General features: G+C 45.7%; 1 protein-coding gene across 2 annotated transcripts in view; it reads right to left on the minus strand.

Annotated features, from left to right (window-relative positions):
- TBC1D9 (TBC1 domain family member 9) overlaps nucleotides 1-16,687 on the minus strand; it is a 118,200-nt gene that overhangs the window by 23,706 nt on the left and 77,807 nt on the right. For both annotated transcript variants that reach the window (XM_059067522.2, XM_067035573.1), the window contains exons 8-13: nucleotides 16,268-16,438; nucleotides 15,492-15,642; nucleotides 11,363-11,577; nucleotides 8,982-9,099; nucleotides 7,588-7,873; nucleotides 6,974-7,103 (exon numbers count right to left, since the gene is read on the minus strand). In XM_059067522.2, coding sequence (XP_058923505.1) covers nucleotides 6,974-7,103; nucleotides 7,588-7,873; nucleotides 8,982-9,099; nucleotides 11,363-11,577; nucleotides 15,492-15,642; nucleotides 16,268-16,438 — 1,071 coding nt within the window. The remainder of the gene's footprint in view (nucleotides 1-6,973; nucleotides 7,104-7,587; nucleotides 7,874-8,981; nucleotides 9,100-11,362; nucleotides 11,578-15,491; nucleotides 15,643-16,267; nucleotides 16,439-16,687) is intronic.

A 16,687-nucleotide genomic window follows, 5' to 3' on the forward strand; every position in this document is an offset into this window, starting at 1 on the left:
TGTGGTCTCCTCTCCTCCACCACCCACCTTTTTGGAGGGGCTCTGACAGAATGAAATGCTAAAAATAGGGCAAACAAACATTGGCTCAGTAGATCCTGGAGGCTGCATTTCCATCACCCAAAACAAGGGAAATTCCGGAGGAATTTCAGCTCTAGCAAAAGAATGAATTCACTAATTTAACAATACTCTTTCTAACAAATAGAATTTGGGGATGGGTGTGAGGGAGCCTAAGATTATTTTCATTTTCTAAAATCTCCCCTTCCTCACACAGTAAAATTATCCATCCTCATTTCCAACTCTTCTCCAACTCAATTTTTCTCTGAATGTTCCCGTGGCCTGTGTCTCATTTTCCAATCTGATTCCTAACGCTTTTATGAGGTGAGAGACCATTTTCAGTGCAGGCGGTACGTCCTTTTTGTGCTGCTTTGCCCCCCTGCTTGATGATACCAACTAACACAGATAGGTTTGTGGCCCTTCGTTTTGTACCATCTCACCTGCCCTGCGTGCAATGTTCCCTTTCTCCCCCGACGGACTCAGGACGAGGAAAACATCAAATAAAAGAAGGAGGTGGAGACAAGTCTATCCCAATTTCCCAGTTTATGTTCTCTGGGCTCTCCCACCCCCAGCATCATTCCTGGTTGGGACAAGAGTTCTCCTCCCCATGCTGGGCAGGATCTCTGTGATTTCCTTCATCCTCCAAAGCTTTCCTTTGCGTTGTTGGGAACACGGGGATGATGGAAGACAGATACAGACACACTTTAGAGAGACCACAAAGGCTCCATCAGGTGCAACAGGCTCCTCCTTTCTAAATCCTCAAGAGGACTTGGAAATATTTAAATGCTGAAGCATAAAAAAAAAACAAAAAACCTGGGCTTCCCTGGTGGCGCAGTGGTCGAGAGTCCGCCTGCAGATGCGGGGGACACGGGTTCGTGCCCCGGTCCGGGAGGATCCCGCGTGCCACGGAGCGGCTGGGCCCGTGAGCCATGGCCGCTGCGCCTGCGCGTCCGGAGCCTGTGTTCTGCCACTGCGCCTGCGCGTCCGGAGCCTGTGCTCTGCCACTGCGCCTGCGCGTCCGGAGCCTGTGCTCCGCAGCGGGAGAGGCCACAGCGGTGAGAGGCCCGCGTACCGCAAAAAAAAAAAAAAAAAAAATCTTAGTTTAGGCCACAGGTCCATGGAATGACCTGAACAAATCTGCCCATCACAGCAAGACTTATTGAAACAAAAAGCAAGTGTCATTTCTAATATCCAAACTCTACGGTTCATTTCTGTTTTTAAATAAGACTAGGTCATGCCAAAGGTGCCTTTAATATGTTTCTTAGTTTGTGGAGCCCTTATTTTCCCAGTATGTAGTACGGGGTTCTCTGTTGTTAGCCAGAGGACGGAGCTATCTCATGAATACGGGTATGAAAGGAGACTCACATTTGAGAGTCTTTTTCTGTTCTGTATCAGAAAATCTCTAAATGCCCAAGGCAGAGAGTGAGGCTCTGCCTTGGAAGATTGAGGGGACAGAGTGGAGAAACAGGTGGAAAATGTGGGTCTTTGGATTTACAGAGAACAGCATAAAGTTATAGGAGGCTGAGACCAAGATGACAGAGAGATTCTCCGATACAGCTGAAGGAGCAATTCCGCCAGACTCTGCCCTGCCTTCTGTGGTGATGGCACTTGTCTGTACCTGTGTCCTTGTGTGCTGGGGTGGGGTGGGGGGAACAGATGGTTGGAAGGAGGAAAGAGGAGGAGGAAGAGGAAGGAGAAGACAGAAGGGGACCAGGATATGAAGTCAGCGTGAGGACCTTGCTTGTTGGAGCTCCATGTTCACTGAATGGGCTGCCCTCTAAGGCCCTCTGATCTTAAAGAAGTCTCAACTCACCGCAGTATTCATACCCATGGGACACCTTCATAACTCTGTCAGAAAGCAGGCCCATATTTTGTAACTAAATTTATGTGTCTCAGGGGGACTGTGTCATTTGAGGTCTTTGCCAAGCAGGAAGGGCTAGAAAAGCCATTGTCACATAAGGTAACTATGGCAAACTGTAGTATCTCCCTTGCTAGTCTACTCCTTCAGCTCTCCCTTCTCCAGTTTATTGCACAGGGAGCTTGAGAAATAATGTACTTGAAGAAAAACTCCCCTCAGTTTCCAGTGGCTCTTGGGTGCCTTGCAAATCAGTTGGTGGTTTTCAGACTCTCCACTAACCAGCCTCTCCTGGACCAATTGACCTCCTGTCCATATGTACATCTGCAAGTCCACCTCCGTTCTACCCAGACAAACCCCCTTGGCTCTGGCTTTAATGCTGGGGAGCTCTTATTTGGCTCCTGACTCTGCCACTTCCTAACTGTGTGCCTTGGGAAAACTAGCTCTACCTCTCTCAAGTTAAATTTTCACCTTAAAATGTGTTAATATGTACCTGGAGGGGCTGTGAAGCACCCAGCACCTGTCCCACACGAGGTGGGTTCTCCTTGAGCGAGAGCTGCTGTCATCACCCTTAAGGAGCCGACACTTCATTCTGAACTTTTAAAACTGTCTGTCCTTCTGCACAAACTCCTCCTTGTGTTTTATCAGCCACCTCCTTTCCCCGCTTAACATTTCACAGACGCCCTGGGCAAGTCGTCTTGAACACGAAGAAACTGTGGTGGTCGTGTGTCTGCACGGGGCACTTTTATTAATGTGCCCCGTGCCTCCCAGAAAGCTCATCTCAGTCTATGGGTGAACCTGAAGGCCGGGACTTTGTCTTCTACATCTGTGTATCTAACAAAACTGCACACGGGACGCACACAGAAGGAAACTGTCTCTCAGACTGTCCATACCATTCCTTCCAGGAGGGGCTTGGTAGAACTTCACAGTGAGCAAGGCATTTATGAATCAAGTTACCATCTCTACTCATCAGGAGAAAGCTGATCAAACTGGCATCAACCTAGGTATCTCAAGGCTGAATGTGCTTTCGGTATTTTTCCTACTATTCTATTTTCCTGACTAATTATCCTGAAGCACAGAAAGCAGTGAGTCGCCTGCTTCAGAACACCAGTGTTGTGCCATATAACCATGGGCCTGTGTCTAGTGGCCCCATTCTGCATCTAGGGCAGTGACTCTCAACCCTCACCGGGCTCTAGAATCACCTGGGAACTTTAAAAATATTTATTCTTAGGCCTCCTACCAGAGATACAAAGTTTACTGGTCTAGAATGGAGCCTAAAAATGTATATTTTAATTTTTTTTAATTTTTTTTTAATTTTTAAAATTTATTTATTTACTTATGGCTGTGTTGGGTCTTCGTTTCTGCGCGAGGGCTTTCTCTAGTTGCGGCAAGCGGGAGCCACTCTTCATCACCGTGCGCGGGCCTCTCACTGTCGCGGCCTCTCTTGTTGCGGAGCACAGGCTCCAGACGCGCAGGTTCAGTAGTTGTGGCTCATGGGCCTAGTTGCTCCATGGCATGTGGGATCCTCCCGGACCAGGGCTCGAACCCGTGTCCCCTGCATTGGCAGGCAGATTCTCAACCACTGCGCCACCAGGGAAGCCTCTCCAAAATGTATATTTTTAAAAGCGTGGTTTAAAAAAATTTTTTTAATGGTTTTAATGCACAGGCAGAATTGAGGACCATCAATCTAATATAATAGGTGGAAAAAAAAAAAGACAGGCAAGTGTTTGTGGTGTTTTCTTTAGGATGGCCTAGAAGGCATTGGGAAGGCAATGGAAACTTATGAGCAGGGCAGCGACACTAAGCAGAGAAGAGAAAACAAAACCAATCATCATGGACTGAAATGCCAGGTAATGTAGGCATTGCTATAAATAAACGGGGCTGTCTTCCCAGGCAGAGGAAGAAAAGTGCTGCTGTGTCCTGTGATAGGATATTCAGCAGCCTAAGAGTCACCATTAGGGACCAGGCAGACAGGATGGAAATGGAGACCAGCCCTGGTCTTGTCTCCATTCTCCTCTCTTTCCCATTAAAAATGGGCCGAGTGCTGACCTCAGCAAGACCTTAGCTTATCTGCTGTCAAGAACAAAGCTGAATTTCCACATACCAAGCTTTATTACTTTGGTCTAGAATTCTCTTTAAAATAAAGGTTTCATACTAGAGCATGGACTTGAGGATATGGGGAGGGGGAAGGGTAAGCTGTGACGAAGTGAGAGAGTGGCAGGGACATACTCACACTACCAAGTGTAAATTAGATAGCTAGTGGGAAGCAGCCGCATAGCACAGGGAGATCAGCTCGGTGCTCTGTGACCACCTAGAGGGGTGGGATAGGGAGGGTGGGAGGGAGGGAGACGCAAGAGGGAAGAGATATGGGAACATATGTATATGTATAACTGATTCACTTTGTTGTAAAGGAGAAACTAACACACTATTGTAAAACAGTTATACTCCGATAAAGATGTTAAAAAAACAAAAAATAAAACACCTAAAAATAAATTAATAAAATAAAATAAAGGTTTCAGGGGAGGCCTTTAGAAAAACAACCCACAGCTATAATAATAACTATTGCCTTCAGTCACATGGGCTCTTTTGCTGGAAGAATAATCATCCAAAATTTCTGACGGAGGACTATCCTAAAGTCCTAGGGCAGGGCTTCCCTGGTGGCGCAGTGGTTGAGAGTCTGCCTGCCGATGCAGGGGACACGGGTTCGTGCCCCGGTCCGGGAGGATCCCACATGCCGCGGAGCGGCTGGGCCCGTGAGCCATGGCCGCTGAGCCTGTGCTTCCGGAGCCTACGTTCCGCAACGGGAGAGGCCACCAACAGTGTGAGGCCCGCGTACCGGGGAGAAAAAAAAAAAAAAAAAAAAAAAAGTCCTAGGGCAATGATTTTTTAAAAAATGCATTATGATAATAACCAGTTTTGGAAAGAGTGAGGTGACAGCCATCCTTAATCTCTACTAGTGGAAATATAAATTGGGACAATTTTTAAAGAAATTGGACAGTGTGTGCCAGGAGATTGGAAATAATTCATACTTTTTGATCTACTACTGTAAATCTATTCCTTAGAATGGACTCTAAGAAAAACTTCAGAGATGTATTATTTATGCACTAGTTTATCATATATAATATCATACATATTATGTAATATGTAAATACATAATAATACCATACAAATTTGCCATATGGTACTGAAAATTTGGAAGCAACCAAAATAAATGTCTAACAAAAAGGGATCAGCTAAATAACTTTTGGCACCTCATGAAAGCAGACTATTAAGAATCTACGAAAACCTGCAAACAACATATTAAATATCAGAGAATGCTCGTCATATATTTTAAGTAAGAAATGGAATGGTACAAAACACTATTTAGTATAAACTTATTTTTTAAGTGGTAAGTTGCAAAAAATAAAAACATATTTGAGGACTTCCTTGGTGGCACAGTGGTTTAGAATCCGCCTGCCAATGCAGAGGACATGGGTTCGAGTCCTGGTCTGGGAAGATTCCACATGCCACGGAGCAACTAAGCCCGTGCGCCACAACTACTGAGCCTGTGTGTGCCACAACTACTGAAGCCCGCGCGCCTAGAGCCCATGCTCCGCAACAAGAGAAGACACCGCAATGAGAAGCCCGTGCACTGCAATAAAGAGTAGCCCCCACTCGCCACAACTAGAGAAAGGCTGCGTGCAGCAACGAAGACCCAACACAGCCAAAAATAAATAAATTAATTAAAATAACTTTTTTTAAAAAATGAAAAAAACATACTTGAGGGAAATATGGTGAGATGCTCACAGGATATAGTTTTTTCTTGCATATTTTTCTACAGTTTTTACATTTTTTTTACAATAAACCTGCATTATTTTTATGATTCTAAAACATACCAAAAATGTTTTGCTTTTTCAATATATATGGAGTGTCAATGAAAATTTTCTGAAATAATAAATTACCAGTCTTTCTCCCATTCTGAGTTAAGGACACACATTTCTGAAGAGATATCTGGATCCATGCCGAGTTTTTAAAAAGCACCAAATTTTTGGTTCCCTTTAGGAGAGGTTTTCCTCACCATTTCTCCTGTATCCAGGCTATTGCTAATTGAAATGCTGACAATCGCCAGTCATACGATCCCAAATCATCAGGAGAGGGCCTAGTGTGCTGAGCAGAACATTCATGCTCTTTCTTAATGATCAGGAAATGGACAAACCATGAGATGTTATGGGCACTGAGTCCTGGGGGTGGCCACAAACCCCAAGTATGGGGTACACAGGACTGTGGCTCCTTCATCTCTACACGCTCGTTTGTTCTTTTATGGGATTCAGGACCACATCTGGGGTCATCACGGACCAGGAGGCACCCTCCCACAACCAGGCCAAGCAATTTTTTGTTTTCGTTTTTGTTTTTTGTGGTATGCAGGCCTCTCACCGTTGTGGCCTCTCCCGTCGCGGAGCACAGGCTCTGGATGCGCAGGCTCAGCGGCCATGGCTCACGGGCCCAGCCGCTCCACGGCATGTGGGATCCTCCCGGACCGGGGCACGAACCCGTGTCCCCTGCATCGGCAGGCGGACTCTCAACCACTGTGCCACCAGGGAAGCCCCTAGGCCAAGAAATTTTAGAGGAATCCTAGGACTCTGGTTCTTCTCTAGGATGGTATAGAGTATTCTATGTGTCTTGGACGTGAGAGGATTGGCTTGTGTACTTCCCAGAAGACCTAAGGACTTGGCACGAGCATGGGAGGTGAGCTGATTTGTGCAGGTCAACCTCCCCACGCTTGCTTTCAACATCCCCTCTTCAACCCACCCAGAGTTGAATAGGAGCTGCTAGTCGATCAGGCTTCAGGGAGGGCAAAGCCAAGAACCAGAGGGCCTGAGCTGGCCATGCCTATGGCTCTGTGGTATTAGATCCACTCAGTGTCCATTCTCTGGAGCTCGAAGCTGGCAGCTGGCAACTAGTTCTCAGAAGGTGGAGGGAAGCAGGCACGACCCTGGCTTAGCAAGGGAAGCTGTGGCCCACGTCCAGCCGAGCCCCTCTCAGAGCACTCAGCGCTGTGGCGCTCAGGCAGGGAACGTGACCTACCTCGTAGGACGTTCTGATGAGTCTGAAGATGTCGACCTCAGGATAGGGCTCCACATCATCACTGAGCAGGGAGTGGAGATGAGGGATAGGCGGCAGCGTGCTGTCCTTATTGGTCACACTGTCCAAATACCTGGAAGAAGAAATGAATCTGGAGTCGCTGGGAGGCGAATCCCTTTACGCCTGTCCTCCCATTTTCTGCAAACTCTGCATATCAAAACAAAAGACTAAAATTTCCTTAAGAGCAGAATAAAATTTCCTTCACTTCTTTTTTTAAAAATTGTATTATTTTTTAAATTGAAGTAGAGTTGATGGCCTTCACTTCTAAAGACAAAGCATATGAAAAGAAATCCTCAGCCACAGAGAAAAGTGGGCATTACGATTACCATCAGGCCAATTAAGACTCGTGAAACCAAGGAAAAAGATACATGGTAAGTACAGGGAAGAGGACTTCCCTGGCGGTCCAGTGGTTAAGACTCCGTGCTTCCAATGCAGGGGGCCTGGGTTCGATCCCTGGCGGGGGAACTGAGATCCTGCATGCTGCGTGGCGCGGCAAAGGAAAAAAAAAAAAAGTACAGGGAAGAAAACCCAAAGGTAGTTTTCAAAGTGAGAAATACCTTCCCAAAACGGTCATGGCCTCCCCATCGTCCTTGCAGTTCAAAAGTTTGTCCACATTTGCATCCAGCACAGCCAGGGCCAACTGGAATATCACTTTGATTCCTTCATAGAAGAAACAGTCGACAACCACAACTGCACTCTCAAAGGGCATCACGCTGAGAAACAGTGTGAGGAACCAGGACAGGGAGATGGTAGAAATCACACCCAGGTCCTGCATGCAGTCATACAGCTGTGGGACATAGTCCCGGGCAAGCTCCTCGAACACACCCTGGTCCACCAGGGCACCTGCAGTGGAGGTGGATGCAAAAGGCCACGGGTCAACCAACTGCACCTTCTCACTGATGAACCCAACCCAATGGCTCGACGAAAATAATCCAGCTCACAACTGCTGCTGAGACAGAACTCTAGTTACTATGTTACTAGACCAAGGTGTCAGCACAGCCAAGTCACCAGATGAGTCCTGGCTACATCTTCTCTTTCTGGGATCTTCCTCTCCTGATTCTTTACCATAAAAGGGCAATAACATGAGAACTCTGAAGGCTGTTGAAAAGGTCAATTTACAAAATTCTCCTGGCACACAGTTACTTTTTCTGTTGGCAACATGATGTGTGTTAGGCATGAAATGTGTATCTAAGTAGCCTCATTTCTTGGCAAACTCTTAAAAAAAAAAAAAAAAAAATCGCTCTTCTGGATGCATGGTCTCCACATAGGAATCATTTCTCTAAACAATTGTTTTTTCAATTTAAAAGCATTCCAGCTGTAGACATTTCTGGAGAGACTTTCCAATGAGTCAAATTAGTGTGCAAAAATTTAGAAATGAAAACAACACAAGAGGGGAGCGTAAAGCATACCTTTTGCTACACTAGCAATGAAAAGCTTATCCTGCTAAAATGAATGTCTAACACTGGAGGGGATTATAAGGAGAAATGCCAGTAATTTGTTTAAGTGCTCACCACCGTTGTTTGCTTTGCAATGAAACCAGTTCTGAAAAATTCCTTAGAAACTGAGCTCTGGATACATTTTTATATGCTATTCTGCCCACTCCTTTTTTGAATACGTCAGCTTTCCATAGATTCCATGCTCTTCATGAAAGAATTGTTAAACCTCTTTGGGTTGATGATCTGTGTGCTTGGTGTAGCTCTCACATGACACAGATTGACACCCACATTGAGTGTTTTCTAAAACACTGAGACACGTGTATTCTCTCCATGGGGCTCCCTTTGTGGATAATCTACATTGATTCAAGCCCTCTCATTCGCATCTTAGAAAGCTGCAGTAGTCTGAAACTCTTCTGACCAATGGTGACTGGAAATGGGGTTCCAGCTGGTATCCCAGGTCTAGAAACATTTTCCTGATGAGATACAGTTAAAATGGTAACTGCATCCTCACATACCAACCACCCTGGTGTTGTAGTAATCAGGAAGCATGCGTTCACACAAAGCCACCAGCAGCCAGAAAGCTTCCTCCTCTTTGGCATAAAGCAGCAGCACTGATGTGACAATGTTCATGGCCTAAAGGGATGAAAGAAGATGTCATCAAACACATTTTACATTTTAACATACAAGCCATTAGTCCCAAAGGGGCCAGCATACTTTTTCCTTAAAAAAACAGATAATAAATTTTTAAAGGCTTTGCAAGTACACAGACATATTCTTCCAACTTTTGTCTTCTTTCCAACCCTTTAAAAATGTAAAAGCCCTTAGTCCTTGAGCCTGTTAACTGTTAAGAGCCTCCATGAACACCAATATTCACCCCCCCATGCACGCAAACCCTCATTCAAAAAAAAAAAGGCTATTTGACAAAACTTTTAACCTGTTAAAAATCTCGGTGTTTTTAATCCTTAATTCAGTGGGGTAACTATTTCCCTTTTAATCTTCCATAATTGTGTCTAAACCAAGTACACATGGCTTGAGGCTCTCCTCGGGGAACAATGAAACCTTTCAAAGTTGGAGTCCTCGCCCATTATTTCCATCTGGATAAGGATGGTAGTGATAAGTAACAGGGATTTTATTCTACAGTAACCTACTTTATTAAAAGATATTATCAGATAGCTCACAACCACTTAAGGCTCAACTACTTTAATGTCCTCTTAATTAAAAAGAGGAAGATCAAAAGATAAATATGAACTCTATTATATTAGAAGGGAACTCACTCCTGTACTTCTTTTGATCTTCTAGAAACCAGTAAGTGTTTATCAGGCTTCAACAATATAAATGTCAAAAAAGGAATTCTGAGGACTTCCCTGGTGGCGCAGTGGGTAAGAATCCACCTGCCAATGAGGGGGACACGGGTTCAAGCCCTGGTCCGGGAAAATCCCACATGCCGTGGGGCAACTAAGCCTGTGCGCCACAACTACTGAGCCTGTGCTCTAGAGCCGGTGAGCCACAACTACTGAGTCCGTGTGCAGCAATGAAGACCCAACTCAGCCAAAATTAAATTAATTCATTAAAAAAAAAAAAAAGGAATTTTGGTCTAATAGGCTCTTTCTCGTAAGCCTTACTCAATAGCTTCCCAAGTGAAATCATTAGTAAAGTTCTACTTGAGAATTAACCTGCCTAGCCCACGATCATGGTCATGGTCAGTTCCTTAGTCATTCAGTCAAGGTAAGTTCTTTTGAAGGTCTACTTAGTAATAGGCTCTGGACTAAATATTGGGGAAGGGGGGACACAGTGGTGACAAGTCTCACAGGGCATAAATGCTGGGGTCAGAGAGATAGAATAAAGACGTAAAGGTTAATTAATCAATCTGGATGTATATTTAAATTAAGTGCTATCAAAAAGATAAAATGTGGGGCTTCCCTGGTGGCGCAGTGGTTGAGAGTCCGCCTGCCGATGCAGGGGACGCGGGTTCGTGCCCCGGTCCGGGAAGATCCCACGTGCCGCGGAGCAACTAAGCCCGTGAGCCACGGCCGCTGAGCCTGCGCGTCCGGAGCCTGTGCTCCACAACGGGAGAGGCCACAGCAGTGAGAGGCCCGCATACCACAAAAAAAAAAGATAAAATGTGGTACAGGGAGATCTGTGCTGTGTGTGTGTGTGTGTGTGTGTGTGTGTGTGTGTGTTTGTGTAGAGGTGTAAAGGAATTAAGCCTGCTTTATCTTTTAGCTCGATGGTCAGAGAAGGTCTCTCTGAGTATGTATGTGGCCTTTAAATCTAAGGACATTATCTTGGAGCTTCCCAAATTGTGGTATCTGTACCTAGTATAATTGTAGCGGGTATGTGGGCAACATTTTTTTATACTGAATTAAGCATTTATTTTAAAGTGGCTTAAAATATAACCAGAGCAGATAAAAGTTACACTCTCAAGGACATTAGTTGCTTAGGAGGTCCACAGCAGGAGCACTGTGGAACCTAGAATCCAGGCCTGGTGCCCAGTCCTGCTCAGGAACAGCTAGGTCCCCAGACGGTGGTGGATCCAGAAAGGGCACTCTTGTCCCCTGGCTGGGAACCTCAGTGCAGTGGTTCTCAGCTCAGGGAGATTTCGCTCTCTGAGAGACATTTGTCAACGTCTACAGACATTTTAGTTGTCACAATTGGGGAGTTCTACTGGCGTTCAGCGGGTAGATGGTATTAAACATGTTCTTCAACAGGATTATCATTAAACATCCTACAAAGCGCAGGACCATCCCACACAAAGAATTATTCAGTCCACAATGTCAACAGTACCAAGGTCGAGAGACCCTGGTGCAGTGCTAGTTCTCTTAGCCATAACGCCTTTCTCATTACTTCCTGGCTAATAAAGCATTTTTTTAAAGTCTCACCCCTCTGTGACATTCACCTGGCAATACCCTATGTTAGGATTTCGAAAAGCATAAGCCGTTAAGACTCTCCTCAGAGCAGCGATGCCCATTTCGTTCTGGAAAGCTGGGTGTTCTGGGAGGGAGCGGTGCAGGTCCCTCTCAATCTCCTCCGTGGCGAGGTTGTACTTCCCCATGGACTTTTCCACGAGGTCTTCGTAGTACCCGGAATGCGTGGCCTTCTCGTTGATAGCACCTGGGAAATACCCAACAGATGCAACATCAGAAAGTGGAAGCCCCGCCCTTGGTCTGTAACCACAGCTGACTGACCCAGACTCTTCACCTTCCTTCCCCGCAAATGACACTTGCGAGGTAATTATGAAATCCCACGATGACGTGTCTGTTGCAATCACAGCCAGATTGTAAATTTACTTCTGTCCTCCTTCCCTCTTCTCACTCCATAGTAAGCAGCTGTTTCAAAACCTCCCTACAGGGGCTTCCCTGGTGGCGCAGTGGTTGAGAGTCCGCCTGCCGATGCAGGGGACACGGGTTCGAGCCCCGGTCCGGGAGGATCCCACATGACACGGAGCAACTAAGCCCGTGCTCCACAACTACTGAGCCCATGAGCCACAACTACTGAAGCCTGCCTGCCTACAGCCCGTGCTCCGCAACAAGGGAAGACACCACAATAAGAAGCCCACACACTGCAACGAAGAGTAGCCCCTGCTCACCACAACTAGAGAAAAGCCCACATGCAGCAACGAAGACCCAACACAGGCAAAAATAAATTAAAAAAAAAAAACAAACCTCCCTATACTATATGATATCACTTATACATGGAATCTAAAAAATAATACAAATGAATGTATATGCAATACAGAAACAGACTCACAGACATAGAAAACAAACTTATGGTTACCAAAGGGGACAGGGAATGGGGGAGGGACAAATTAAGAGAATGGAATTAACAAACTATTATACATAAAATCAATAAGCAACAAGGATTTACTGTATAGTACAGGGAACTATATTCAATACCTTGTAATAACCTTAATGAAAAAAAAATCAGAAAAAAGGTAACTGAATCTCTATGCTGTATACCTGAAACGAACACAATCAACTATACTTCAATTAAAAAAAATAATGATGAATTTAAAAAAAAAAAAAAAAACCTCCCTAAAATAGAGGTTTCCAACCTAAAAACTGTTCCAAGGAACTTCCACAGACAATCCCGAGGGGCTGCTCCGAGAAAAAAAAGGGAGTTGGGCAGAGAAAGCAGAACCGAGGTCTCCCCCGCCTCAGCCCTCCCTCAACCAAGCAGCTTTGCTCGTATTTTATTGGGATTTTCCTTAGGATTTCTCTTGAAAAAGGAGGGTCTGCTTCTCAAAATCAGTTTGAAAACTGTTTGCTAAAGCATAAGCTTTGAAGGGCTCACAAACAGCCGTACTGAAGGGTAGGAGGAGGTATTAGGATACGTGGAGGATTTTTAGAATTGCAGGGGGGGCAGGGAGGGTACTCCTGGCAGTGATGAGCCACTGCTATGGAGGGGAGGTCCTCAGTGCTGAGGATGAGGATGGAAGGGTGGGTGAGAACCACTGCTTTGAGATATTTGCAATTTATGATTCTTAAAGGCAGAAAAACTCTGGATGCAAACATTTGAATCTAAATCTAGTTAAATATAATTTACGTAAGTATACATTATATATACATACGCACATATACATATATATAAATATATACAGATAAAAACACACATACATATATGTACATATTATATAATGAATATATATGTTAAACATATATATATATATTTATATATACACTATACACACACACGTATTTAATGACAGGGTAAACTGATTTGTGTTTCACTGTTAAGAAATTAGACCCCTGGGCTGACCCAGTCCTTGCCACAGGTGGTCACCCAGAAAGCCAGCCTCATCACTCACACTCGCCCTGGAAAGGCAGTCTGGTTGACGGCAACTTAACATTGGCTTTGGCTCTCTTCTCAAGGGAGATTTGCAAGGACTTCTTGCCATCTGGCCTGCACCTCACTTCAGTGGGTACAGCGAGCCAGGCCCTGGCACAGTGGTCCTAAGAGTTATGGGAAGCAGGGCAGGACTCAGGCGGGGCTCCCCTGCTGGGGGCTGGGCTCTCCCTGTGGGTGGGCTGGCCTCCATATGAACCCCACGCCCTGTGCGCTGGGTGGAAATACGGGCTCGGTTCTCTACCCAACAGAGATGGTGTGTAGACCACATCACCCTTTGGCCTCACATAGCCCGTCACAGTTAAAGAAAACGCTGGGTCTAACTCTGAATGCGTCTCTGTAACAAGGCTGTGGACTGTCGTATGCTGTTTCCCCAGCGGCTAATGTGTTTCATTTTCATCTAAAATGTGGCTGTAAATAACTTCCAATTTGAATACAATGAAAATGGATTTTTTTGTTTACTCTGTCAGCGATCTGAATCAGGTTGTCAAGGTGATCTGTTTGCCACACACAAGGAAGACAGAAGACTGGATGGTAAGGATCTTCTTGGGCTGGACTGGTAACTAGAAATGATTTGACTCAAATCTGGGTTTCTAAATGAGGAGCTATGGCTGCTCTACGTAAAGCAAATGAAAAACAAGACGTGTAAACGAGGATAGAACAAACTAGTTTTACATGAAACAGATAAAACCAATTATTTTTCAGGGTTCTATCCCCCCTACTTCTGAGATATAATATATCTCATTATAGGCAATTGCCACTTATATCCACTTTTTTTTTTTTTTTTTTTTTTTTGCGGTATGCGGGCCTCTCACTGTTGTGGCCTCTCCCGTTGCGGAGCGCTCCGGACGTGCAGGCCTAGCGGCCATGGCTCACGGGCTTAGTTGCTCCGCGGCACGTGGGATCTTCCCGGACCAGGGCACGAACCCGTGTCTCCTGCATCGGCAGGCGGATTCTCAACCACTGCGCCACCAGGGAAGCCCTATATCCACTTTTAGAAAGAGCTACAGGTTTATTTTTTTCAAAGGTTTTCTTATAAGTCTGGTAACTATGCTTTTCATTTTAACGTCATTTTTAAAATAAAAGGTTTTGATAATAGTACTTGTGTCAGACCACCTCACATTCAAATAAAATTTTTCACATGGGCCTATTTAAGACGATTACATTTCAAGCCTCTAACCAGGTAAAGTAACTGATTTATAGACTAAAGACTGGTGACACCCAGAGGAATGCTCTGATGTTTGTGACAGAATAGATCCCTGGCATACACTGGATGCTTTGTCTGGGAGGAAGGAACGACGGGCTTAGCCCAAAGGACCTCTGGCTTCTGCAGCAGGGCTCAAAGGTTTAACCTGACAGTGTTGTATTTGGGCCAGTGAGGATGGACACAGCTCTCCCATGCGACCAGGACACGATCCCCTTCTGTCCCTCCCGGCATCTCCAGCTTGGAGTGTGTGATCCAGGAAGGCTTTCGTTCCCAGGGCTGATTCTGGCCTCTCTTCCCGGTCTCCGGTGATAACCAGCAAATTCAAGAGGTGGCAAAAATCAACGAGAAGCTTCTTCTATTCCTTCATTTCTACCCTCTTCCCCCATCCCAGCGAAGACTCTGACAGAGTACCACACTTCAACATCCTCCATGAAGCTGACACAGCCGGGAAGGGAGAAAAAGGACTCCAAAAATCACAAAGAATTATACTTTTTTTCAGTCTCCGTTTTGTCCTAAATAGAGTTAGTGATGGAATAGAAGAGGTTATGAGGACTCGAGGGATGGTGTCTTCAACATCTGGTCTGTTGAATATGTGTCCTGTATGTCTACTGAGGGAATTCAACACTCTGGCAAGGAACTGTGATCTAGCACTGAATCAGGGGGTTACATATTTGAAAGAGCCCTGGGCTTCCCTGGTGGCGCAGTGGTTGAGAATCCGCCTGCCGACGCAGGGGACACGGGTTCGTGCCCCGGTCCGGGAAGATACCACGTGCCGCGGAGCGGCTGGGCCCGTGAGCCGTGGCCGCTGCGCCTGCGCGTGCGGAGCCTGTGCCCCGGGACGGGAGAGGCCACAGCGGTGGGGGGCCCGCGTACCGCAAAAACAAACAAACAAACAAAAGAGCCCTGATGCACGATGGGAGGCGGCGGAAGGGCCGCCCCGGGGTCCCCAGTGCTCCCAGCCCGAGCCCGGCCATACCTGAGAGAAGTAGCCAGAGCTCCCCGCGCATGCTCTCAGGTACGCCCTTCAGCACCAGGTCCCGTGTCTTTTCCGTGCGGTACATGCAAATCCCTTGCCCGTACTCAGCAAAGTGAATCTTCCAGGCTTGCTCTTTCAAAAACTCTTTGGCCTGAAAAGGATAATGAAGCATCACTACATCCCACAGTACTTCGACACTGGTTAGGACAAGTTCGATGAAAGGTCAGAACATTTTCCCCGCTGAATGGAGCAGTTAAGTTCTGGACAGAATTCATGAAAACAAAGAACTCAGATTTTCTGGAGTCCTTCCCAGGTATGACACATGTATCATAGCCCGTGGATCTGCCATGAAATTTTCTGTCCTAGAGTCAGAATTGTACTTACCTGAGATGAGTCAGCAGAATGCAAATGATATTTATGGCTTTATGTCTATACCTCCAAGTGAAACAGTGGATGTTTTTTAAACGTGGCCTGAGACATTACGTACTTATTTGTTGGCTGACTTATACAATAGTTAAAAACAAGACCAAAAAAGGTCAGCTGTACCCTCTATAACTCATCTCCTTCCACGATGAAGCCACTCTGAAACCCAATGACATATAACCATGTCATTATATGTTATATTTATATGTCATTTGCGTTTCTTCAACAAAATATCCTTCACTTGTAGGAAAATATCTATTCACATGTTGATGAGTTTACTTTTATTTAAAAAGATTTCTTAAACGTTATTGTTCTAATATAGAAAGTTCCGGAAAAGAGGAGGCAGCACCCACCAATTTCGGGTTGAACTCCTCGGGAGACCGCCGCCGATACATGGTCATCAGGGTCTGGGTGGCCGTGGGGACGCTGTTGCCATTGAGGTTAAACTGGCGCTCACCGTCAGCATCGGAGCTCGTGCTTCTCTGGGGACTGGAGGAAACGAGGCTGCTGGGCCGAGAATACACCTGCCGACGCAGAGAGCAACAAGACGCTGGGACCATTTTGGCTTCAGAATCTACTTCTTCAGCGTTCTCTGGACAGACACCAATAGCTACATCATGGTTCCCAAGAGGTTTCTTGTGATGTGACAAAACAGGAGAAAGGCAGCGAGCCAGCACTTTGATGGGGTCATGGGCCACAGAGCTTCGATGCCCAAAATAGGGTTCCTTTGTATTTTAGATGCATTTTGACAACAAACTCGTTGGCCATGTGTC

Source organism: Kogia breviceps, chromosome 6, assembly GCF_026419965.1.
Source record: "Kogia breviceps isolate mKogBre1 chromosome 6, mKogBre1 haplotype 1, whole genome shotgun sequence".
Lineage (NCBI taxonomy): Eukaryota > Metazoa > Chordata > Mammalia > Artiodactyla > Physeteridae > Kogia > Kogia breviceps.